Source organism: Centropristis striata, chromosome 18 (assembly GCF_030273125.1).
Source record: "Centropristis striata isolate RG_2023a ecotype Rhode Island chromosome 18, C.striata_1.0, whole genome shotgun sequence".
NCBI classification, from domain to species: Eukaryota; Metazoa; Chordata; class Actinopteri; order Perciformes; family Serranidae; genus Centropristis; species Centropristis striata.
This window is the reverse complement of record NC_081534.1, coordinates 11,415,912-11,442,180: the sequence shown is the minus strand read 5'-3', so window position 1 is coordinate 11,442,180 and position 26,269 is coordinate 11,415,912. Positions and strand designations below refer to the sequence as shown.

General features: G+C 41.7%; 4 protein-coding genes and 1 pseudogene across 4 annotated transcripts; 2 read left to right on the top strand and 3 right to left on the bottom strand.

The window, feature by feature from the left end:
- Positions 1-1,915: 1,915 nt before the first annotated feature.
- Positions 1,916-4,480, top strand: LOC131991506 (uncharacterized; annotated as a pseudogene).
- Positions 4,481-5,946: 1,466 nt separating this feature from the next.
- Positions 5,947-9,753, bottom strand: LOC131991505 (trace amine-associated receptor 1-like). The gene is made up of 3 exons (XM_059356958.1): positions 9,750-9,753; positions 6,621-6,803; positions 5,947-6,548 (listed from the first exon to the last, which is right to left on the bottom strand). The coding sequence occupies exons 1-3, from the start codon at positions 9,751-9,753 to the stop codon at positions 5,947-5,949; spliced, it is 789 nt and encodes a 262-aa protein (XP_059212941.1).
- Positions 9,754-13,139: 3,386 nt separating this feature from the next.
- On the bottom strand, positions 13,140-15,020 carry LOC131991504 (trace amine-associated receptor 1-like). The gene is made up of 3 exons (XM_059356957.1): positions 14,717-15,020; positions 14,090-14,644; positions 13,140-13,162 (listed from the first exon to the last, which is right to left on the bottom strand). Exons 1-3 carry the CDS (start codon positions 15,018-15,020, stop codon positions 13,140-13,142), a joined length of 882 nt encoding a protein of 293 aa, XP_059212940.1.
- Positions 15,021-20,078: 5,058 nt separating this feature from the next.
- Positions 20,079-23,509, bottom strand: LOC131991502 (trace amine-associated receptor 1-like). Its single transcript, XM_059356956.1, has 5 exons — positions 23,475-23,509; positions 23,199-23,307; positions 22,835-23,090; positions 20,735-20,962; positions 20,079-20,662 (listed from the first exon to the last, which is right to left on the bottom strand). Exons 1-5 carry the CDS (start codon positions 23,507-23,509, stop codon positions 20,079-20,081), a joined length of 1,212 nt encoding a protein of 403 aa, XP_059212939.1.
- A 768-nt stretch (positions 23,510-24,277) lies between these two features.
- LOC131991501 (trace amine-associated receptor 1-like) lies at positions 24,278-25,267 on the top strand. The gene has a single exon (XM_059356955.1). It carries the CDS (start codon positions 24,278-24,280, stop codon positions 25,265-25,267), a length of 990 nt encoding a protein of 329 aa, XP_059212938.1.
- Positions 25,268-26,269: the final 1,002 nt, after the last annotated feature.

Genomic DNA, 26,269 nt, shown 5'->3' with positions numbered 1-26,269 from the left:
TTAGCTTCTTTATTTTTCTAAGTCAAAGTAATTTTTGTAGTGTTGTTTTCCTCCTTTTGGAGCGTTTTCTGTTTGTAAATTTTGTAACATAGATAAGAGTAGAAAATTTCATAGCCTGTGTGCTTTTCCTCTTCGGAGTGATTTTGTTTTGTTTTATACATTTTCATAGAGTATTCCTGATAAGATCAGAGTAGAATTTTTCCTCCTTCGGGAGCGCTTTTGGTTCTGTGTTTGTTTTGTGTTCTTGGTGTGTCTTCGGACTTTCTAGATGTTCATAGCCTGTTTATTTATCATTCTGTCTAAGAGAAATCTATTCAGATAAATAAAGCCTGTCATTACTGCTGCCTATCTGCATCTGAGTCCTCCTTTTTGCCCAAGCCTGACACTGGCAGCTGACGTGAATCAAAATTTAAGACACACCACGCCTATCGTGGCTCACCCTGCGCCGTCTATAAATAGACCCAGCTGCGCAGGGTATTGTTGATCATCTGATTTTCACTATGGCAGATCAGACAACGTGAGAAAAGAAAAAGAAAGACAAAGGAAGAAGGAGGAGAGTTTGAACGGTGGCTTTGTGTGTGATCCGGTACCTTTGGGTGGAGAGCTGGTCTAACGTTGGGCTCCTCTCAGGATTGCAAAGTCGCTGTCTTGCTCTTCCTTCTTCTCTTGCTCTTTTTGTTTAAAAAGGGAAAGTGAGCTGTGGGGACCGGGTGCGGCATAGCTGGTCTGAGGCAGCGACACAGTCACGGGTGCAGCCAGCGTCCTCTCTCAATAAATTCCTTTCTTGCACTTTATGCGGTCAAAGTTTTTCCATCGGGAGAGGGTACCGCGTGTGTTACAGCTGGTCCGGAGAAGCGACGAGTCGTGGGCACGGCCGGCGTCCTACCCCCTGGTCTGCTTTGACATTACACTAAGCAAAAAAAAACAAAAACACACACAGCTACGAGAGCAACACAAGCTTGCTGTCGGCTGTCTCTCCCCTCCATTCATTCATTCAGAGGGTTGTTGAAAAGTAACAGGCTACCAATTAGCCGTTGCTATCAAAACACTGTGGGCACTTCCGGGTCACGTGACGGTGAGGTCATGGCTATTGCAAGTCGGCAGGGCCTGCTGTGCCAGGGCTGTGGGAGGAAAAGCCCTATGGAAGACCCACATCATTTAGGTGTTTACTGTTTGGGGGAGGACCATGTGCAGGCAGCAAGGGAAGGTCCTGCTGCATGCATGAGTTGTTTCTGCACGACGGCTCTGGTGGCTCCTCCAAATCAGTTCTCGGGAAAGGGAAAAGCCGAAGCAAGAACTGCAGTGCAATGGATAGCTTGCTGGGAAAAATGCATGGTGCTATGGCAGTTCAGACAAAACTAGCCAACACAGCAGCCATTTTGTCCCTGTATCAACGACATTTGGTGAAGCAATTGTCACAGGAGGGTGGGGGACTGCTGGTAGATGAACTGCAGGAGGTCTCCTCCCTTCTCCCTAAGCTCATGAGAGAGCAAGGGGTGGCGGCAGGCAAGGCCTTGTCAGGGCTCTGGCAGGCACGTCGCCACCTGTGGCTGTCGCAGTCCCAGTTGCAGCCTGAAGACAAGGCATGTCTGTTCAGGTTGCCAGTGGAGCCTACAGCCATGTTTGGGCCGGACGCGACAGCTATGATCCAGCAGGCACAGGAGGCTCGTCGCGCAGCCGGAGAGATGTCAAACACCTTGAGGCAGAACACCGGCTGGCAGGAAGGGCGTCAGCGGCAGCAGCTGCAGCCACAGCCGTGCCGCATTCAGCCTGACCTGAGGGTTAGGCTGGATGCGGCACGAAGGGACGCGCCGGAAGGGGTCCTGACGTCACATCTTCCCCAGCCTGCCTTCGCCCTCAGGGGTCCCAGGCTTCATGGGAGGCCCTGGGGGCAGACCCCTGGGTTGTTTCAACAATGATCCAGGGGTATCGTCTTCAGTTTCTGAGCGCCCCTCCTGTGACTTCGGTGCCTGCACTCTCCGTCACGGTCGATCACCAGCACAGAGAGGTCCTGCGCTCAGAAGTGTCCACTCTTCTGACCCAAAAGGCCATCAGAGGGGTAGGGCTGGGAGACAAGCAGGCGGGGTTTTACTCCCATTACTTTCTTGTTCTGAAACGCGATGGGACACTCAGGCCAATTCTGGACCTCAGGGACCTGAACAAGTTCCTCCGGCCCCTGAAATGCAAGATGTTGACTGTGCCACGAGTGAAGCAGGCTGTCCTTGTGAACGACTGGTTTGCCACACTCGACCTCAAAGACGCATATTTTCAAATCCCAATTTGGGAGGGCCACAGGACATTTCTCAGGTTTGCCTTCGATGGCAAAACCTTCGAATTCTGTGTCCTCCCCTTTGCCATCTCACTGGCTCCCCGCACCTTCACCACGTGTAGGGACGCGGTCTTGGGGCCTCTGCGGCAGTGGGGTCTCAGGATATTGAATTACCTGGACGACTTGCTCATATGGGCTCAGACAGAGCAGCAGTGTTGTTGCCATGTGCAAATCCAGGACCTGGGGTTGTGTATCAACGACGAAAAGTGCAGTCTGCAGCCAGCTCAGACCACTTGGTTCCTCGGCATGTGGCTGGATGCCAGGACAGGTTCGGTGAGATTGACGCAGGAAAGACAGGACTCCTTCAACGATTGGCTCGCGCACTTTCGTCTGGGGGCCAGAGTCACTAGGAGGCTGTGCCTGCGCCTCTTGGGCCTCATGGCCGCTGCTGTGCAGGTGGTCCCACTAGCTCTTCTGCACATGTGGTCAGTACAGTGGTGTCTCTTCAGCCTGGGCCTGTGCCAACGGAGAGACCTACGGGCTGTGGTGCTGGTCACCAGGAGATTGTGCACAGCCCTCAGTTGGTGGAAGGTTCCAGGGAACATCTCGAGGAGCAGCAGGCTGGGCCCAGTCCTGTGTCGGCAGTTGATATCTGTAGATGCATCCCTTGAGGGTTGGGGCACTCTCCACGAAGGCAGGGGCATCAGCGGCCGCTGAGGTGTCCTCTGGCAGGGCCAGCATATCAATCTCCTGGAACTGAGGGCAACCCACCTGGCCCTTTGGCACTTCCTGCCAAGGCTGCAGGGCCGCCATGTTCTCGTAAGAACTGACAGCACCACAGCAGCGGCATATGACACAGACAGGGAGGCATGGGCTCTCTGCGTCTGTGCAGGATTGCACACAAACTGTGGACATGGGCATACACACAGTTCCTGTCACTCAGGGCCATGCATGTGCCAGGAGTGGTGAATGTGGCAGCGGACCTCCTCTCCAGGAATGGGCCACATCCAGGGAACTGGAGGTTGCATCCAGCAGTGGTAGAAGAGATCTGGTGCCGATTCGGCAGAGCGGTGGCCGATCTGTTTGCCTCCACAGACAATGCTCACTGCCCACTGTTCTACTCCGTGGGGAGGGACTTGCTTCCCCTAGGCACCGACGCCATGGCACACCAGTGGCCTCAGGGGCTGCTCTACACCTTTCCCCCATTCAGCCTTCTGCCAAGCCTGCTGCAGAGGATGAGTCGGGAGGAGGTCCAGGTGATCCTGGTGGCGCCAGACTGGGCCCACATGACATGGTTCTCGTGGGTGACACCACTCCTGGACAGGACACCATGGAAACTTCCAGTTCGCCGGGACCTGTTGGGCCAGGCACAGGGGACCCTGTTTCATCACTTCCCTCAGGGGCTCAATCTCTTGGCCTGGCCCCTGAGAGGGCCGGTCTATTAGACATGGGGCTCACAAGCTCGATGGTTCGGACCCTGCACAGTGCTCGAGCCCCATCGACGAGGGCGGCATACTCCACTGGGAGCTGTTCGTGTCATGGTGCGCCACTAACCAGATCGACGCTGTGACATGTTCGGCCCCAGAGGTGCTTAGGTACCTACAGGAGCTCCTTGAAACTGGGAAGTCCCCATCGACCCTGAGGGGTGTGGTGGCAGCCATCAAAGCCTCTCATGTGGGTGAGGCTAGACTGGCTAGACTAGACTAGTCTGTGGATGACAGCAGCCTTTTATCGCGGTTCCTGAAGGGTGCGTAGAGGCTTGTGCCACGCAGCAGGAGGCCAGCTAGCCCGTCGTGGGACGTGGATCGGGTTCTGTCTGCCTTGGAGCAGGAGCGCTTCGAGCCCCTTGAATCTGTGAGCCTTCAGTGGATGTCGCTCAAAGCGGCATTCCTCTTGGCAATAACATCAGCCAAGAGGGTGGGGGAACTACAGGCTCTCTCTGTACATGAGAGTTGCTGTCGGTTTCTGCCGGACAACACAGGAGTTATCCTGCGTCCGAATCCGGTGTTCCTACCCAAAGTGCTCACCGACTTTCACCTGAATCAGTCGGTAGAGCTGCGCTCCCTTAGGCCCCCCCAGGAGGCAGGCGAGGGTCAGGAAGATGTCAGCGCTATGTCCGGTCAGGGCATTGAAGGTCGATATTCAGCGCACAGCGGCATTCAGAAAAACAGACCAGTTGTTCGTCTCTTTCAGGCCCCAGTGCCTGGGTGAACCACTGTCTAAGGCTAGGTTGTCTACCACCGCCACCCTCTCTGAGGTGTGTGCGGCCGCTACATGGTCGACTCCGACCACGTTTACACAGTTCTACTGTTTGAATGTGGCTGCCGGCACCTCCTTCGGTGAGCGGGTGCTGAGGGCCACTCCAAAATAGGTGATTCGCCACGCCCCTGTGCTGGTTGGACCAGCCAGGGTGATGTCCCAAGTCTTTGTCAGTGGTCTAGCAGGGTGGTGGCCAGCTGAGTGGCCTCTTCCTCACACTCAGCCATTGCGTCTTGCAGGGCTTGTTTTGTTCAGGTTGTGTCGTGTCACTGACCCCTCCCTGTGTGTGAGGAGGGTATTTGTATGTAGTTCTTGGGTGATTTGCACACACTGTGTGTTTTATTGTTTGTGCACTTGGTGGTGGGGACGTCTCATTCGAAAATACCAGAGGGAGTTGCTATAGGAGCGGCGTCTGCTCTTGTCTCCTTGGTGCTCTCGCGGTGTGTCTTACAGAGTCCCATAACATATATTCTATATGTAGTGGAGAGATATTCTCATAAGAAAGAGAACGTTGGGTTACAAGGTAACCCTGGTTCTCTGAGTATAGAGAATATCTCTCCACATCGAGGCCGCTTGGGACCAGTTCAAATCAGAATAATCAGCATTACCCTGCGCAGCTGGGTCTATTTATAGACGGCGCAGGGGGAGCCACGATAGGCGTGGTGTGTCTTAAATTTTGATTCATGTCAGCTGCCAGGATGTCAGCAATCCCATAACATAACATATATTCTATATGTAGTGGAGAGATATTCTCTATACTCAGAGAACCAGGGTTACCTTGTAACCCATTGTTTGCAACAAAGCCACGAGGATATACTAGATTACCAGTGAGCTTTGTGTAATGTGTTGCTGCAATGGGTTCTAGTTCCAGACCTCTCTTCATCGCCTTCATCTGCACTGTTTTGACACTCTTAAGGCTGGCAGCAAGACTTTGGGGTCAGCTCTCCTTGCACAGGGCTGTTCTTCTAAGAAACACTATCAAAACAAAATGTTGTGGCACCAAAAAATTAGCATTACAAGATGTTTGCATTGTAATTTTACTTTCAATTTCTGTAATGAGAAGATGAAGGCGATAACACTACTATGAAGCAAAAAGCTTTGGACTATTTATTTCCAGATTCCTTATAGGCCAGTTTAAAGCTTTGTGTGCTATAAAAAGGGTCTTCCTTTTTAATTCATAAGAATACACGACGTGCATTAACATATAGATGCAGCATCTAAAGAAATATAATTATTAAATGCAAACAGCAAAGGAGACTATGGATCTACATTTATTTATAGACATTCACACAGATGTTACATACTGTTTGAGAGGCCAAGTTGTACATAAAGTTAAATCTATGACATGCAGAGAAAAAGATGCTTATCTTCAATGTCAAACTACAGTATTAGTGAAATTGCAACACTTTAACAATGAGTCAAAGGAGCTTAGAATTAGTAAAATCACCTTGAAATATTTTCCCAGAAATTATCATTCTGAAAGATGATCGAAACCAGCGGTAAAAGAAACCATAGACCAGTGGATTTAGCATTGAGTTCGACCATCCAAGCCATTTCAATATTTCAATCAAAGGAACTGGTATTGTGTAGTTACTCAAAGGGTAAAAAGTGATACAAAGGAAAAAAGGAGTCCAACAGATGAGGAATACTCCCATAACAACAGCCAGAGTTTTGGTGGCCTTTTTCTCCCTCTTACTGACAGCTGCTCCAGACTTTTTGCTCTGACAGGTTGTGTTCTGGATGCTGTGTGCCTGTCTCCGTGCCACGATAAAAATCTTTAGATAGATGAAGAACATTATGACAGCTGGGAGGTAAAAGGCAAAAATGGTTCCCATAATTGCTGAACTTGTATGTTGAAATATAACACACCCATTTGATTGCCCTTCATTCAATCCCCGTATTGTGATGCCACTTCCAATTAATGCAGAAACAGTCCAGCTCAACAGGATCATGACAACAATAACATGAACATTCATTTTAGTTCTATAGCTCAGAGGCTGACACACTGCGTAATATCTGTCAACAGAGATAGAGCACAAGTTCAAAATAGAAGATGCACACAGAAATATATCAAAGCTGCCTCGTATTTTACAGAGTAAATCTTCAAGATACCAACATGAAGTTACAGTCAGTATTATGCTGAAAGGCAAAACTACAACTCCAACAAGCAGGTCAGCCACAGCCAGAGAGAGGATGAGGTAGTTTGTAGGAGTGTGGAGCTGTTTGAAGTAAATGATGGAGATTATTACAAGAAGATTTCCACACATTATAAGGACTGATAGAGAGCCAACAAAAATACATAATAAATATGAACTGGTGACTGTTGTTATATCAGATACATTTGCTGAATCATTACAGAGATCATCAGACCTGTTGAGAGAGAATTCAAGTTCCATGCATAAGTGATTGTCAATACTCAGGTACCATTTGAAATAGCGTGCCTTAAATCAAGGAAATATAACACAGCAGTATCAGTTTCTGTATAGAGGTTTTCAGCTTCTTTTATGTTTCTCAACCCAACTATGCATTACTGTCCATCCATCTGCACAGATAGGGGTCCCTAGTCTTTGTGCTGCTGAGCATTATTTTGACAGAGGATTTATTGCTTAGCATATTAGGCTCAAGGGAGTGGCATTCAAAGTAGCTTTAAAAGAAAGAAAAGTAATGATGCATCTTATGATGTGTGTGGATGTGTTTATTCTCCCATAACCATTCATACGTTTAAGTTATCTTTTATAAAAAGCCATTTGGGTCATAAACTATTATTAAGTATTCATCAACTTTTTAATACCTTGTAGAAACACCTTTTGCAGCAATTAAAAGGGAACTTTTTTCCACCTGGACCTCATTATTTATTTATTTTTTGTAATGTTTTCATAAATAAATGACTAATACTCGCATCATTTTTTAAAATTTTAGTCCAGTGTTGAGCAACAGCACTGTGACTCAAGCTGCAAAGTAATCGCAAGGGGAAACTGCGCACTTTTAGTGTATATCTACTAAAAGTGCTTGTTTTGCCTTAGACTGGCCTTAGGAAAAAATAGTGAAAAATAGGATCTAGGTTTAAGAATACTAGTATACTCAGAACTGCTTCTTTTTTGATAGCTTAGCTCATTGTATCCTCTGTTGCTGCTCTTTATCTTAGCTGGAAGTCAGGTCTCGTCTATGCATACCTGCTACAAAACAATAATAGCAAGGCAAAAACATAAGGTTTTGATTTGTCATTGACTGAAACTAGATAAAGATTATGAAGGCCAAAAAAAAAGTACTTGTATGCCTTTTTTTCTAATGACTTAAACTTAAATATGTCTCACAACAAGTACAAATTTTTGTCAGAAGAAAAAACGTACTTACGAATTATGAAAACTAATTTTGTGGGTTTCAAGAAAACCTTGCACACCATCATCGCTATTGTGTTGCGGGGCTAAAATAGAAATATACAGTTGTTGTCTGAAGTTTACATACACTCATATTGGACATGAATGTCATGGCAATATTGGGCTTTATTAGGGCCTCGGGTAGGGTTGCCAACTCCCAGAAAAATAAATAAGGGACACTTCATTGGCAGGGCCGGCTGACCCGATTGCCTTCACCCATCCTGGCGTGGTGAAATTTTTTAGCCCCTTTTTTGTAAGTAAAATGATTTTTTAACAATTTGACTCGAACCTGAATTGAATTAGATGCATATTTTTGTGTGACATGAATACATGGAAAACAAATGATTATCCAGCAATTCACTTTAGCACAAAATAACAACTAGGCCCTGTTTTTCAAAGATGTAGTGGAGTTTGCTAATAACAACTTGATTCACTCCTTTTGTTGGCTTTTAACCCATTAAGGCCTAAAGCGCCTGGAAAAAAATGCCTGGAAAACCTATGGGCGATTTTCAAATGACCCCCTAAAACCTGAAGTTTTTCTGGAAATTCAACACCTACTAAATAATAGATTTTTCAGCCTCTGTAGCAGATAAAAATGAAATTCAAAAAGTATTTGAGAGCTTATACCCGTGGCTTTCATACGAAGTTGAGTTTATTTGTCCAAACCTTCAATACATTTTTTTTTTAAATCAACAAACTCAGCAAATGTAACATTTGACTGAATAAAAAATCCTATGCATAATACTAATACATGCCCATTAGCAAGATGCAAACATGATATGACCACTGGAAGAACAAGACATAGTTCTCATTAGCCTACTCTAATAAAAAAAAAAAATCATAATAATAATAATAATAAATAATAATAATACATTTTATATATTGCACTTTTCAGGGTACTCAACAACGCATAAAGTAATATAAGACATAAACAGTCATGATTTCTTATATCATCATCACAATCAATTAGCCTATTATTATTATTAATAATATTAATATATTATTAATATTATTATTATTATCTCCAGATGGCCACAAATCTGTCTGTTCTTTGGTGAAAATATGTCGTCTAAAAACATATTCCTCATCCATAAATCCCGGTTGATTGGTTCCGAGGGTTCAAAGTCCGGATCAGCAATTAAATGATCGGCGCTGTTTCCGTCACTTACTGCTGAGCTCCTCCGCTATAGTCGTCTTCCGTCATGATTTCAAAGTTCTGGAAAAGTCCAATGCTGTATTGCGACACTCCCGCATGTATTCTGATCATGTTCTGATGCATTTCATTGGCCAAGAGACCGAAAATAGGTGGAAAAAAATACAAATACTACAAAATGACATATCTGCTGTCCCGGCCTTAATGGTAGAGTGACGCAACAGCACTCCCGGTCTTAATGGTAGAAATGCGTTAATGCTTTCCCGGCGTCAATGGGTTAAAATGCAGCATGTATGCAATTGAATGGCCATTTTGGAAGATTATAGCATTCCATAATTCCAAATTGGTTCAGTAAAAAGGCATTAAATTCATGTCATGAACACATGGGGACCTGGTCTTCAAGAATGCACTGGAGTTTGCTGATAACAAATTGATGTATTTATGTTATTGGAGCAGCATGAATACAATTGAATGGCTATTTTGGAGTCATGCAGCTGACAAACGGGCCGTAAAGTGCAATGTAATTGCGCACTAAAATTTAAAGTGCAGATGGCGTGACTGCAGTACTGGAAGCATGTTGTTTCAGATCAGTAAGTCCACCAGGGGCTACGGAAAAAGAGCGCCGGCACAACGTGCAGTGTGCTTTATAGATGTTATCAAGCACTTTTTCCACCTAGGTGCTTCCTTTTACCCATTCTTCAGTATTTTTGCATCCTTTTCTGTTTTTTTCTCGGAGGGGTACTAGACACATTGCTGCTCGAAGGTGTATCGCCCCGTAAAGCAGTGTCGGCGTCTGTGTCACTGTCACCTACGCATGCTGCTTCGTTGTCTTCAGCTATCTTCTCCTCAACCAATGGGATGAGCGTATTCTGTATCGTCATACTCGTTTGTGAATATGCTGTCAGTTCATTGGTCACAGAGCAGGACGGGGCCTGGGAACAAGTTTACCGTAAGTTTACATATAAAGCGCCCGGTTATTAAATTTTCATTGGCATTTACTGACTATTTGTTGACTGTCACAATAATACGGGACAAAGTGCGTCCCTTTTCACCTCAATACGGGACGGGTGCTTTTGTTTCTAAATACGGGACGATTCCATTTTTCAAGGGACGGTTGGCAACCCTAGCCTCGGGGCAATCGGACCGAGCACTGGTCCCTACAGCTATTGCTGTATGGGGCGAAGCCCCGAGCACTACTGTTATACTGTGGATTTTTTCTTATTCCTCTTTCGGACGCTTTTCGTCCTGCTACTAGTCCTACAACTTAAAGAGTTGCAGGACAAATTATATATCAAAACGTGCGGTTTGATCAGGATCGGTGTGCTATTACTTTTCTCTACAGAATACGAATTTTTCGCGACAGAAGTCGCGAAAAACTGCTCAAAATTTTGCATTGAAATGAATGGGACGGCCGACAAAAAATGAGCGAAAAAGAACAATAATTGGAGATTTTTAAATGTCTACTTCTCCGGCATAATTTCACCTAGAGACTCTATTTAAACTTTAAACAGTAGACACAAGTCTTGTGTATCGGTGTATTAATCCACGTTTCGATAGATCATATAGTTTTTTATCAATCCCTGTTCAATGACCATGATCATTTTTGGAGAAATTCTGAGATTATAATGGGTGTGTATTGCACGGAATGTTCGTGTCAGAGTGTGTGATGTCATCGCTCAGAGTGTAGAGGGAGAGGTAAAACTGTCAAAAAAGAAATTTGAAAACTGCGCTCCAGGCCGCAAATTCCACTCTACAGAAATAATTTATACAGAGAAATGTAGGAAAATTTGTCTTCTCACTCACAATCCTCTGGTAAAGCTGTCAGAGTTATAGTTTGGGCGTACGACGCAAAGATGCGCCACCAAAACCACCAACAGCCTCATTGGGTCCCATATTAAAAACGCAGGAAGATTTCGGAAAAAGTGAGATTTAACTGTTTTTTTAGATCGCTCTAACAAAGCTATTTTTTCATTTTTCTTTAAAAAAAACATATGTAGAGGTTCAGGAAGAACTCAGGACGCTCAAAGTGATGTCGGATCAATGATAGGTATTATGGTTTTGCCAAAAATGCTTTCTGTTCGAGGCCAGAAATTCCAGTCCACCTCTGGACCTCTGTCCACCTCTGGCTGCTGTCACTGTCAGGTGCAGTTAATTCTGTTGATTGCTTTGATCTGATTGCCTTTGATCTTTGATGTGATTACAGTTACAGATACACACACACACACATGCGCATAAGCGCTCACACTCCTCACACATGCATACACATGCTTCAAACACACACGCGCACACGAGCGCGCACACACACACACACAGGTAACTTTATGTTATTTTAATTACACACACACACACACACACACACACACACACACACACACAGGTAACTTTATGAGATTTTCGCTACACACACACACACACACACACACACAGGTAACTTCATGCGATTTTCGCTACACACATACACACACACACACACACATTTTGAGGTTAAAGGGCATAGTTTGAAATCTCTGAAGAGTCTCATCATAGTGTACACACACCGGCAGTAGCCCCCGTGGCCCTTTCAAAATTTCCCCAGAGGAAATTTTCTAGTTTGAATTGTTCTTTTTATGAGGCAGAGTGATTGTATAACATACATCTCTATTGGGAAAAAAATAATTTGGTTTTAGGTTCTAATGTCCCTGCCCAGCAATTTTAGACCTATATCTAACTCCCAATTTTATAAAATTTTTTTAGAAAAGGTTGTGGCTAATCAATTAATTGACTTCTTGGAAAGGTACAATATTTTATGATACATTTCAATCAGGTTGTCTGAAAACAACACTCCGCTGAAACAGCTCTTCTGAGAGTTTCAAACAACATTTTAATGTCCTCCAATGCAAGTGACTGCTCAGTGTTGGTTCTACTTGACCTCAGACCTCACGTTTGACACAGGAGATCATCATATCCTCATTAAGAGATTACAGGATTGTGTGGGCATATCAGGCATAGCGTTAGACTGGTTTACATCATATCTCGCTGACAGAAGTTTCAACATCTCTATTGGAGACTTTAGGTCCGACTTCTCCTCTGTCATATGACTCCTCTGTCATATGTGGCCTCCTAGTGTCAGGGATGACTACATCAACTTCCGTCAGGCATCAATAGAAGAATTCTCTTCTACTATTAATGACTTTACATCCTTGATTGCAGCCCTCCAAATTAAACATTCCCGTCGTGAGAATCCCAGGGATTATTACAAGTGTTTAAGGCAGGTGTACTTTCAGGTCAAGAATGCACCAGGTTTAGAGAAAGACTGCAACTTTATGGCCTTATTCTTGCAGAACTTCCACCCTCTCATCAGGAAAAAGGGGGTGACAAAAGGCCTCACAGAGACAGTCAGCGAACCGAATTGTCCACCAACTGTGCTGAGACAAGCATTTTCGCAAGCGAAGCTGTAGGAAGCCCTACTCGGAAATATTGGCCCAAAATTATGAGCTGCCAGTGAACTATTCACATGATGACCTCAGCATCTCTGACCAGGGTTCACAACATGCTCATAATCAATTTGACAGCACCTCCGACTGCATCTCTACCTGTGGCCACATGGAGCGTTACAGCCCTGAGCCACGAGTACAGAGAAGTCACAAGAGCTCCAGAGGGCACTACTCACATCCTGTCACACACTGACAGCAAACCAAATACTGATTCAGTTCCTTTCTTCTTCTCTTTCTTCTGCAGTTAATAAGGCAAACTTGGGTTTGTTAGCAACAGCAGCATTTAAAAAAAAAAAAATAGCTTAGTAATGGTCCTACTAGTTGAGTAAAAGCCTAATTTCTGATTGGACTTACACACCACTGTCTATTTTTGCATCTACACTACTAACTTCTTGCTTAGCTAAGGTAGATAGATAGAATGAACTGCCCAGACATTACAAACTGAATGAACTGACAAATGAATCCTGTCAACTGTGAACCTTTTTCTTTTCATTAGCTCGCAAGATAACAAAGATAAATTCTGTGACCAAAGGGGGATATCTAGGGGCCACAGGTGTGTGTGTCACAAATGTTTGTAGACCCTAATAGACCCAAAAGTCTCACTTCCTCTACTTTCTCTTCTCAACTGGATCTGCAAGGGGACACAGGTCTGGATCCTCCAGAGACGAGACCCTCCCTTTTACTCTCCTCCTGCTCCTCAGGTTGGAGGCCTCCTACAGAGATCTTTCTTCAGAGACACAAGTCCTGCAGCCACATGACCGACTGCTCTGTACCTCAATACTTTGATAAGTGAACATAAGGTTCACTACAACAACCAGAGACCACAACAGAAGGCCTCTCCACTTCTTCAAATTAACAGGAGCGAGCGAAAAAAACACCTGCAACCAATCACAGCAAAAGACGGCTGGATGTGGCTAAGATGTGGCTTTTAAGTATGAATGTGTGTTTTCACATACATTGTACTTTTGGCATCTTCTTATGAAATTGCCTTTTTAATGTTGTTGGGTTGTCATCTGGCTCAAAAAAGTCACACAGGTGTGCAGGAAGTGCAAGCTGTGTGCAAAGTGCGCTCCCTTCATATGTGAGGCATGCAAAGTGCCACTGTGTGTCATTGTGGACAGGAACTGTCACAAGGTGTATCACAGCTTCACTGGTGCAACTGAAAATTAGTGATCAACTCGAACTTTGATTGCACACTTGTAAATAGTTTACTTTGACATCCATGTTGTGTTTTTGCAAATGGTGCCTTTCTGTATATAATAATGCCTGATTGTATATGTATTTCGATTTTTAAAAAATTATTTAATTTGTGTTCATCTGTTCTGAAGTTTCAACACAGTAAAACAATTTTAATTGTTTTGTTATTAATTGCACTTTATATGAATAAACATGCACATATACAAATGTCTAATGTATGCTTATAAGTATCTGTTGTACATACAGGTAAATCTATGACATGCAGAGAAAAATATGCTAATCTTCAGTGTCAAACTACAGCATTAGTGAAATTGCAGCACTTTAATAATTAGTCAAAAGAGCTTAGAATTAGTAAAATCACCTTGAAATATTTTCCCAGAAATGATTATTCTCAAAGATGATCGAAACCAGCTGTAAAAGAAACCATAGACAAATGGGTTGAGCATTGAGTTGGACCATCCAAGCCATTTAAATGTTTCAATCAAAGGAACTGGTATTGTGTAATTACTCAAAGGGTAAAAAGTGATACAAAGGAAAAAAGGAGTCCAACAGATGAGGAATACTCCAATAACAACAGCCAGAGTTTTGGTGGCCTTTCTTTCCCTCTTACTTTTTCTCTGACAGGTTGTGTTCTGGATGCTGCGTGCCTGTCTCTGTGCCACAATGAAAATCTTTAGATAGATGGAGAACATTATGATAGCTGGGAGATAAAAAGCAAAAAAAGTTCCCTTGATTACTGAACTTGTATGTTGAAATAAAACACACCGATTTGATTGCCCTTCATTCAATCCCTGTAATGTGATGCCAATTCCAAGTAGTGCAGAAACAGTCCAGCTCAACAGGATCATGACAACAATAACACCGACATTCATTTTAGTTCTATAGCTCAGAGGCTGACACACTGCGTAATATCTGTCAACAGAGATAGAACACAAGTTCAAAATAGAAGATACACCCAGAAATATATCAAAGCTGCCTCGTATCTTACAGAGTAAATCTTCAAGATACCAACATGAAGTTACAGTCAGTATTATGCTGAAAGGCATAACTACAATCCCAACAAGCAGGTCAGCCACAGCCAGAGAGAGGATGAGGTAGTTTGTAGGAGTGTGGAGCTGTTTGAAGTAAATGATGGAGATTATTACAAGAAGATTTCCACACATTATAAGGACAGATAGAGAGCCAACAAAAATACACAATAAATATGACCTGGTGACTGTTGTTATATCAGATACATTTGCTGAATCATTACAGAGATCATCAGACCTCTTAAGAGAGAATTCAGGTTCCATGCATAAATGATTATCAATACTCAGGTAACATTTGAAATAACATGCCTTAAATCAAGAAAATAAAACACAGCAGTATCAGTTTCTGTATAGAGGTTTTCAGCTTCTTTTATGTTTCTCAACCCAACTATGCATTACTGTCCATCCATCTGCACAGATAGGGGTCCCTGGTCTTTGTGCTGCTGAGCATTATTTTGACAGAGGATTTATTGCTCTGAGCTCATTAGCATATTAGGCTCAAGGGAGTGGCATTCAAAGTAGCTTAAAAACAAAGAAAAGTAATGATGCATCTTATGATGTGTGTGGATGTGTTTATTCTCCCATAACCATTCATACGTTTAAGTTATCTTTTATAAAAAGCCATTTGGGTCATAAACTATTATTAAGTATTCATCAACTTTTTAATACCTCGTAGAAACACCTTTTGCAGCAATTAAAAGGTAACTTTTTTTCCACATGGACCTCATTATTTATTTATTTTTTGTAATGTTTTTATGCATAAATGACTAATGCTCGCAGCATTTTTTTAAATTTTAGTCCAGTGTTGAGCAACAGCACTGTGACTCAAGCTGCAAAGTAATCGCAAGGGGAAACTGCACACTTTTAGTGTATATCTACTAAAAGTGCTTGTTTTGCCTTAGACTGGCCTTAGGAAAAAATAGTGAAAAATAGGACCTAGGTTTAAGAATACTAGTATACTCAGAACTGCTTCTTTTTTGATAGCTTAGCTCATTGTATCATCTGTTGCTGCTCTTTATCTTAGCTGGAAGTCAGGTCTTGTCTATGCATACCTGCTACAAAACAATAATAGCAAGACAAAAACATAAGGTTTTGTGTCATTGACTGAAACTAGATAAAGATTATGAAGGCCAAAAAAAAAGTACTTGTATGCCTTTTTTTCTAATGACTTAAACTTAAATATGTCTCACAACAAGTACAAATTTTTGTCAGAAGAAAAAACGTACTTACGAATTATGAAAACTAATTTTGTGGGTTTCAAGAAAACCTTGCACACCATCATCGCTATTGTGTTGCGGGGCTAAAATAGAAATATACAGTTGTTGTCTGAAGTTTACATACACTCATATTGGACATGAATGTCATGGCAATATTGGGCTTTATCGGGGCAATCGGACCGAGCACTGGTCCCTACAGCTATTGCTGTATGGGGCGAAGCCCCGAGCACTACTGTTATACTGTGGATTTTTTCTTATTCCTCTTTCGGACGCTTTTCGTCCTGCTACTAGTCCTACAACTTAAAGAGTTGCAGGACAAATTATATATCAAAACGTGCGGTTTGATCAGGATCGGTGTGCTATTACTTTTCACTACAGAATACGAATTTTTCGCGACGTAAGTCGCGAAAAACTGCTCAAAATTTTGCATTGAAATGAATGGGACGGCTGACAAAAAATGAGCGAAAAAGAACAATAATTGGAGATTTTTAAATATCTACTTCTCCGGTATAATTTCACCTAGAGACTCTATTTAAACTTTAAACAGTAGACACAAGTCTTGTGTATCGGTGTATTAATCCACGTTTCGATAGGTCATATAGTTTTTTATCAATCCCTGTTCAATGACCATGATCATTTTTGGAGAAATTCTGAGATTATAATGGGTGTGTATTGCACGGAATGTTCGTGTCAGAGTGTGTGATGTCATCGCTCAGAGTGTAGAGGGAGAGGTAAAACTGTCATAAAAGAAATTTGAAAACTGCGCTCCAGGCCGCAAATTCCACTCTACAGAAATAATTTATACATAGAAATGTAGGAAAATTTGTCTTCTGACTCACAATCCTCTGGTAAAGCTGTCAGAGTTATAGTTTGGGCGTACGACGCAAAGATGCGCCACCAAAACCACCAACAGCCTCATTGGGTCCCATATTAAAAACGCAGGAAGATTTCGGAAAAAGTGAGATTTAACTGTTTTTTTAGATCGCTCTAACAAAGCTATTTTTTCATTTTTCTTTAAAAAAAACATATGTAGAGGTTCAGGAAGAACTCAGGACGCTCAAAGTGAAGTCGGATCAATGATAGGTATTATGGTTTTGCCAAAAATGCTTTCTGTTCGAGGCCAGAAATTCCAGTCCACCTCTGGACCTCTGTCCACCTCTGGCTGCTGTCACTGTCAGGTGCAGTTAATTCTGTTGATTGCTTTGATCTGATTGCCTTTGATCTTTGATGTGATTACAGTTACAGATACACACACACACACATGCGCGTAAGCGCTCACACTCCTCACACATGCATACACATGCTTCAAACACACACGCGCACACGAGCGCGCACACACACACACACAGGTAACTTTATGTTATTTTAATTACACACACACACACACACACACACACACACAGGTAACTTTATGAGATTTTCGCTACACACACACACACACACACAGGTAACTTCATGCGATTTTCGCTACACACATACACACACACACATTTTGAGGTTAAAGGGCATAGTTTGAAATCTCTGAAGAGTCTCATCATAGTGTACACACACCGGCAGTAGCCCCCGTGGCCCTTACAAAATTTCCCCTGAGGAAAAATTGTTCTTTTTATGAGGCAGAGTGATTGTATAACATACATCTCTATTGGGAAAAAAATAATTTGGTTTTAGGTTCTAATGTCCCTGCCCAGCAATTTTAGACCTATATCTAACTCCCAATTTTATAAATTTTTTTTTAGAAAAGGTTGTGGCTAATCAATTAATTGACTTCTTGGAAAGGTACAATATTTTATGATACATTTCAATCAGGTTGTCTGAAAACAACACTCCGCTGAAACAGCTCTTCTGAGAGTTTCAAACAACATTTTAATGTCCTCCAATGCAAGTGACTGCTCAGTGTTGGTTCTACTTGACCTCAGACCTCACGTTTGACACAGGAGATCATCATATCCTCATTAAGAGATTACAGGATTGTGTGGGCATATCAGGCATAGCGTTAGACTGGTTTACATCATATCTCGCTGACAGAAGTTTCAACATCTCTATTGGAGACTTTAGGTCCGACTTCTCCTCTGTCATATGACTCCTCTGTCATATGTGGCCTCCTAGTGTCAGGGATGACTACATCAACTTCCGTCAGGCATCAATAGAAGAATTCTCTTCTACGATTAATGACTTTACATCCTTGATTGCAGCCCTCCAAATTAAACATTCCCGTCGTGAGAATCCCAGGGATTATTACAAGTGTTTAAGGCAGGTGTACTTTCAGGTCAAGAATGCACCAGGTTTAGAGAAAGACTGCAACTTTATGGCCTTATTCTTGCAGAACTTCCACCCATGTGTACATTGTACTCACGGCACATCACAGTAGCCCCTCTATGCTGAAGGTAAAGTGCCTGCTAGCTGAAACACTGCAGTGTGTAACAGCTCCCGTGCTTCAAACTCCCACCCTCTCATCAGGAAAAAGGGGGGTGACAAAAGGCCTCACAGAGACAGTCAGCGAACCGCATTGTCCACCAACTGTGCTGAGACAAGCATTTTCGCAAGCGAAGCTGTAGGAAGCCTACTCGGAAATATTGGCCCAAAATTATGAGCTGCCAGTGAACTATTCAGATGATGACCTCAGCATCTCTGACCAGGGCTCACAACATGCTCATAATCAATTTGACATCACCTCCGACTGCATCTCTACCTCTGGCCACATGGAGCATTACAGCCCTGAGCCACGAGTACAGAGAAGTCACAAGAGCTCCAGAGGGCACTACTCACACCCTGTCACACACTGACAGCAAACCAAATACTGATTCAGTTCCTTTCTTCTTCTGTTTCTTCTGCAGTAAATAAGGCAAACTTGGGTTTGTTAGCAACAGCAGCATTTAAAAAAAAAAATCAACTTAGTAATGGTCCTACTAGTTGAATAAAAGCCTAATTTCTGATTGGACTTACACACCACTGTCTATTTTTGCATCTACACTTGGACCAACTTCTTGTTTGTACTGGATTGTGTTTTTAACTACTAACTTCTTGCTTAGCTAAGGTAGATAGATAGAATGAACTGCCCAGACATTACAAACTAAATGAACTGAAAAATGAACCCTGTCAACTGTGAACCCTTTTTCTTTTCATTAACACGAAAGATAACAAAGATAAATTATGTGACCAAAGGGGGATATCTAGGGGCCACAGGTGTGTGTGTCACAAATGTTTGTAGACCCTAATAGACCCAAAAGTCTCACTTCCTCTACTTTCTTTTCTCAACTGGATCTGCAAAGGGACACAGGTCTGGATCCTCCAGAGACGAGACCCTCCCTTTTTCTCTCCTGCTCCTCAGGTTGGAGGCCTCCTACAGAGATCTTTCTTCAGAGACACAAGTCCTGCAGCCACATGACCGACTGCTCTGTACCTCAATACTTTGATAAGTGAACATAAGGTTCACTACAACAACCGGAGATCACAACAGAAGGCCTCTCCACTTCTTCAAATTAACAGGAGCGAGCGAAAAAACCACCTGCAACCAATCACAGCAAAAGACGGCTGGATGTGGCTAAGATGTGGCTTTTAAGTCTTAATGTGTGTTTTCACATACATTGAACTTTTGGCATCTTCTTATGAAATTGGCTTTTTAATGTTGTTGGGTTGTCATCTGGCTCAAAAAAGTCACACAGGTGCGCAGGAAGTGCAAGCTGTGTGCAAAGTGCGCTCCCTTCATATGTGAGGCATGCAAAGTGCCGCTGTGTGTCATTGTGGACAGGAACTGTCACAAGGTGTATCACAGCTTCACTGGTGCAACTGAAAATTAGTGATCAACTTTGAACTTTGATTGCACACTTGTAAATAGTTTACTTTGACATCCATGTTGTGTTTTTGCAAATGGTGCCTTTCTGTATATAATAATGCCTGATTGTATATGTATTTCGGTAAAACAATTTTAATTGTTTTGTTATTAATTGCACTTTATATGAATAAACATGCACATATACAAATGTCTAATGTATGCTCATAAGTATCTGTTGTACATACAGGTAAATCTATGACATGCAGAGAAAAAGATGCTAATCTTCAGTGTCAAACTACAGCATTAGTGAAATTGCAGCACTTTAATAATTAGTCAAAAGAGCTTAGAATTAGTAAAATCACCTTGAAATATTTTCCCAGAAATGATTATTCTCAAAGATGATCGAAACCAGCTGTAAAAGAAACCATAGACAAATGGGTTGAGCATTGAGTTGGACCATCCAAGCCATTTAAATGTTTCAATCAAAGGAACTGGTATTGTGTAATTACTCAAAGGGTAAAAAGTGATACAAAGGATGAAAGGAGTCCAACAGATGAGGAATACTCCAATAACAACAGCCAGAGTTTTGGTGGCCTTTCTTTCCCTCTTACTTTTTCTCTGACAGGTTGTGTTCTGGATGCTGCGTGCCTGTCTCTGTGCCACAATGAAAATCTTTAGATAGATGGAGAACATTATGATAGCTGGGAGATAAAAAGCAAAAAAAGTTCCCTTGATTACTGAACTTGTATGTTGAAATAAAACACACCGATTTGATTGCCCTTCATTCAATCCCTGTAATGTGATGCCAATTCCAAGTAGTGCAGAAACAGTCCAGCTCAACAGGATCATGACAACAATAACACCGACATTCATTTTAGTTCTATAGCTCAGAGGCTGACACACTGCGTAATATCTGTCAACAGAGATAGAACACAAGTTCAAAATAGAAGATACACCCAGAAATATATCAAAGCTGCCTCGTATCTTACAGAGTAAATCTTCAAGATACCAACATGAAGTTACAGTCAGTATTATGCTGAAAGGCATAACTACAATCCCAACAAGCAGGTCAGCCACAGCCAGAGAGAGGATGAGGTAGTTTGTAGGAGTGTGGAGCTGTTTGAAGTAAATGATGGAGATTATTACAAGAAGATTTCCACACATTATAAGGACAGATAGAGAGCCAACAAAAATACACAATAAATATGACCTGGTGACTGTTGTTATATCAGATACATTTGCTGAATCATTACAGAGATCATCAGACCTCTTAAGAGAGAATTCAGGTTCCATGCATAAATGATTATCAATACTCAGGTAACATTTGAAATAACATGCCTTAAATCAAGAAAATAAAACATAGCAGTATCAGTTTCTGTATAGAGGTTTTCAGCTTCTTTTATGAGGATTTATTGCTCTGAGCTCATTAGCATATTAGGCTCAAGGGAGTGGCATTCAAAGTAGCTTAAAAACAAAGAAAAGTAATGATGCATCTTATGATGTGTGTGGATGTGTTTATTCTCCCATAACCATTCATACGTTTAAGTTATCTTTTATAAAAAGCCATTTGGGTCATAAACTTTTATTAAGTATTCATCAACTTTTTAATACCTTGTAGAAACACCTTTTGCAGCAATTAAAAGGGAACTTTTTTTCCACCTGGACCTCATTATTTATTTATTTTTTGTAATGTTTTCATAAATAAATGACTAATGCTCGCAGCATTTTTTTAAATTTTAGTCCAGTGTTGAGCAACAGCACTGTGACTCAAGCTGCAAAGTAATCGCAAGGGGAAACTGCGCACTTTTGGTGTATATCTACTAAAAGTGCTTGTTTTGCCTTAGACTGGCCTTAGGAAAAAATAGTGAAAAATAGGATCTAGGTTTAAGAATACTAGTATACTCAGAACTGCTTCTTTTTTTGATAGCTTAGCTTATTGTATCTTCTGTTGCTGCTCTTTATCTTAGCTGGAAGTCAGGTCTCGTCTATGCATATCTGCTACAAAACAATAATAGCAAGGCAAAAACATATGGTTTTGATTTGTCATTGACTGAAACTAGATAAAGATTATGAAGGCCCAATATGTCTCACACAACAAGTACAGATTTTTGTCAGAAAAAAAAACATACTTACGAATTATGAAAACTAATTTTGTGGGTTTCAAGAAAACCTTGCACACCATCATCGCTGTTGTGTTGCGAGGCTAAAATAGAAATATACAGTTGTTGTCTGAAGTGTACATACACTCATATTGGACATGAATGTCATGGCAATATTGGGCTTTATTTGAATTTTTCTTTTTATGAGGCAGAGTGATTGTATAACATACATCTTTATTGGGAAAAAAATAATTTAGTTTTAGGTCCTAATTTCCAAAATTATACATATTTAGTTGAATGTCACTAAGCACGTTTCACCTTAAGCAGGACCTTTTAGTAGCCATCAACCAGCTTCTGGTAGGATATTTAACCACTGTTCTTGGCAGAATTGGTAGAGTTCAACGACATTTGTTATTTTTTCTGGCCCTGACTCGACTTTTAAGCATAGTTCACAGATTTTCAATAGGTTTGAGGTCAGGACTGAGAAGGCCATTCCAAAAGCTTAATTTTACTCTGCTTTATCCATTCCACAACCAGCTTTGACGTGTGTTTAGGGTCACTGTCCTGTTGGAACACTCAATTGTGTCCAAGTTTCAACACAGGTGAATCCTGTGGCAGATGTAGGAAGTGTGTTGTGCGCATACTCAACCCAGACCAGGTGTTTGCTCCATGTAGCAGGGTTCTGTGACACAAGACACCGGAGGCCGGTCTCTAGTTGCTGGTTAAGCTGCTCGGTCTGGCCGTTAGCCTCTGGATGATATCCCGACGTCAAGCTGGCCCTGGCTCCGATTAGCTTACAGAAGTCCCTCCAAAATCTGGAGACGAACTGGGGCCCCCGGTCAGAAACAATGTCCCTTGGAAAACCATGGATCTTGAAAACGTGAGTCAACATGATTTCAGCAGTTTCCTTGGCTGATGGGAGTTTGGGCAATGCAATAAACCTAACCATTTTAGAAAAACGATCCACCACAGTCAGGACTGTGGTGTTACCTTGAGAGACCGGGAGCCCCGTGACGAAATCCAGGGATATTTCTGACCATGGGCGGGAGGGGATGGGAAGTGGTTGCAGCAGACCCATGCGTGATCCAGTGGAGGACTTATTGCGGGCGCAGACCGAGCAGGCTTCGACGTACTCCCGAACCTCCGGCTCCATAGACGGCCACCAGAACCTCCGGGAGATGGCGAACATGGTCCGCCTGACTCCCGGATGACAGAAAAGCGGCGAGGTGTGAGCCCAATGGATCACCTGTGGGCGCAGATTAACTGGGAAAAAAAGCTTGTTTTCAGGGCACCCACTAGGTGGTGGAGCTACACCGTTGGCCAACTTAACTGCTTTTTCTATTTGCCAAGTTACCGCTCCAACCACACAGGACAGTGGGAGGATGGGTTCAGGCTCCTTGGCTACAGGCTCGGGGTCAAAGAGTCGAGATAGGACGTCTGGCTTAACGTTCCGGGACCCCGGCCTGTAAGAGAGAGAAAAAGAGAAACGGTTAAAAAACAGCCTCCACCTGGCCTGGCGTAAATTAAGTCTCTTAGCTTGACGTATGTACTCCAGGTTCTTGTGGTCCGTTCACACCATGAACGGCTGGCTGGCCCCCTCTAACCAATGCCGCCATTCTTCCAGAGCCACCTTGACTGCGAGCAGTTCTCTGTTGGCGACGTCATAATTTCGCTCCGCCTTAGACAGTCGGCGAGACAGATAAGCCTAACCCTTGATCCAACGAAGAATGATCTGATTATATTTTTGTGGCAATAGGTCAGGGTCACTGTGACCTGGGATCGGATCAATTAAAAAGAAAAAAGTTTAATAGGAAAAAGTGATGACGTTTTATATCTGAAAAATCCAAGGTCAGCATCACTTTACATCACAACACTTTTTGGGCCATTATTAAACAACATAATTCATACTTGACATTTAGTCAGATAATGAATCATCCATATTATATCTAAACTTTAAGACCTTTTTCCTAACCTATCCATGAATCCTGGACTTATTTTCATCTAAAAATCCCAACAAACAAATTCTTAAAAAAGGAAGAAGTTACTTTTGTAAATTGTTTAAATAGGCTCAAGTTCAAACAAACACTGTTTGTGTGTTGGGCTATTATGTCACATGTGAACAGAATGTAGTGTATCCAGTTTAATTGGGCAAGATAACGTGTAAATATGGTAATTAGGCGGGGATTAATTATTTTAATATCACGTCCAAAGGTTCTGCAACGTGGCACAGAGGACACACATCATCTCTGATGTGCCAGCTAACCCGAGGCATACGGTAAAAACTTAATTAACTGTTGTGTTGTTGTTTTAACTTAGTATCTCTGATTCTTAATCACACTGATGAAAAAGTATTTAATGTTTAAACAGTTTTCTCAATGTAATCTATTAATGTTGAAAATCGAATTTTAGGATTCTAGAAGCATCAAAGAAGAAATGACTGTCAACGGGACTTACAGTGTTATTGACACACATCCCTGCTATGTATCAGATAATACAAGATATGTATTTACAAGCAACCCCTCCATTATATGCGTATTATTATATATTTTTCTTGGTTTATTGTCTTTTGCCACAGTGTGTGGAAACCTTCTTGTAATAATCTCTGTCATTTATTTCAAACAGCTCCACACTCCTACTAACTACCTTATTCTCTCTCTGGCTGTGGCTGACTTGTTTGTTGGAGTTTTAGTGTGCCCATTCAGCATGGCATTCACTGTAACCTTTTGTCGATACAATGCCGCTTTATTTTGTAAAGTACGAGGAAGCATTGATGTCACACTGAGCACAACTTCAATTTTGAACTTGTGCTGTATTTCTATTGATAGATATTATGCAATATGTCAGCCTCTCATATATAAAACTAAGATAAATGATCGTGTTAGTGGGATTATGATCCTGCTGAGCTGGGCAATTGCTGCTGTTGTTGGAATCAGCGTCATGGTAGCAAGTTTTTATCGAGGAAAATGTGGAAAAGGTTGTTTAATTGATGCTGTATTAGAAACCGTTATGTCATGCGTTTTCTGCTTTTATATCCCAGTCATTGTAATGCTTACTATCTACCTAAAAATTTTCATTGTTGCACGAAAACAGGCATTTAGCATCCACAACACGACCTGTCAGAGCACAAAGTCTGGAGCAGTTGTCAGTAAGATGGAGAGAAAGGCCACCAAGACTCTGGCTATAGTTATGGGAGCGTTTCTCTTATGTTGGACTCCTTTCTTTTTTTCATTGACATTTCTTTCTTTTATCAGGGGTTCAGTGCCACTCTCTGCGATTGAAACACTTAACTGGATAACACTGTCAAACTCGATGCTCAATCCGTTCATTTATGCTTTCTTTTACAGCTGGTTCAGGGCAGCTTTTAAAATGATCATCTCAGGAAAAATATTTCAAGGGGATATTTCTAACTCAAAGCTCCTTTGATGTGTTGTTTATAAAGCTGAATTGGAAAATTAATTTGTTAATATTCATGATTAAGGTTGTCACAAAGTTTAATATCTTTACTCACGATCAATAATAAGGGTTAACAACTTATATTTGGCATGGAGAGTAAATGTAACATGCAGGAATTTAAAAGACTGGCTGTCTTGGCCCATATGACTGGGCCTCTCCTGCGTCATTAAAATATTGCTTAGATTAAAAGTATTACAAATAAAGACAGTGTTGAAATGCCTCTACCATAGTGTCAAATTTAAATATTTTGTGTCTTGTTAATTGTTGCAATCTTCCCATAAAGGTCAGCCTAACATATTTAATTTTGAAACTGTAATACTCTGGAACAATATTTTATCTTTTTAACAAAATTTGTCCACACAAAACTAGTTTGAATTAACTGACCAAATATCCAATGTCTTTTAACTGTATAAGGCAATGGCTCTATTTAAGTTTTGGAATCATGGAGTTTTCCTTACAATAAATGTTTTCTTTGTTTTGGACGTGCACATTTTTATACAGCATATCAAATATCAATATATATCAATATATAATTCACAATGAATGTGTAAATTATTACATGAATAGATTGTATCATACACTACAAGTACGGAGCATACTGTCAAAGGTAGGGTGGTTTGCCAAAGGCATCAATTACTGTTGAACGTGCAATATGTATGATATTATCCTACTAATATCATGACTATTTGCCTACATTGCCTATTTGATGCCAAGCTATCACACAAAAGTAATAATAATAATAATAATATGTAAATTTACAACAATAAAATAATACATTAAGAGTGATTGAAGTAATTTTAATAACTGAATATTTCTGAGAAAATCTATAACATGCTTGTATATACACATGTATGTATTGTATGTGTATGCGTGGAAGAAGAGAAAAAATAAAAAATTGCAGGTAAATAGTAAATAAACCATTATTTCTATTTTATTCTTGTTTTTTAAACATTTTTCTATGTAACCATTATA

What these genes read in the sequence shown, in the direction of transcription:
- LOC131991504 (XM_059356957.1), bottom strand. Translation starts at nt 15,020, where the DNA reads ATGGAACCTGAATTCTCTCTTAAGAGGTCTGATGATCTCTGTAATGAT. An exon ending in GTATCTTGAAGATTTACTCT is followed by an intron (nt 14,645 to 14,716) that starts GTAAGATACGAG and finishes CTATCTCTGTTG; the next exon opens with ACAGATATTACGCAGTGTGT. An exon ending in TTCTGGGAAAATATTTCAAG is followed by an intron (nt 13,163 to 14,089) that starts GTGATTTTACTA and finishes GTCCCCTTGCAG; the next exon opens with ATCCAGTTGAGAAGAGAAAG.
- LOC131991501 (XM_059356955.1), top strand. Translation starts at nt 24,278, where the DNA reads ATGACTGTCAACGGGACTTACAGTGTTATTGACACACATCCCTGCTAT.
- LOC131991505 (XM_059356958.1), bottom strand. An exon ending in GTATCTTGAAGATTTACTCT is followed by an intron (nt 6,549 to 6,620) that starts GTAAAATACGAG and finishes CTATCTCTGTTG; the next exon opens with ACAGATATTACGCAGTGTGT.
- LOC131991502 (XM_059356956.1), bottom strand. Translation starts at nt 23,509, where the DNA reads ATGACGTCGCCAACAGAGAACTGCTCGCAGTCAAG. An exon ending in TGTCCTGTGTGGTTGGAGCG is followed by an intron (nt 23,091 to 23,198) that starts GTAACTTGGCAA and finishes CTGCGCCCACAG; the next exon opens with GTGATCCATTGGGCTCACAC. An exon ending in GGGGCTCCCGGTCTCTCAAG is followed by an intron (nt 20,963 to 22,834) that starts GTAACACCACAG and finishes ATATAACAACAG; the next exon opens with TCACCAGGTCATATTTATTG.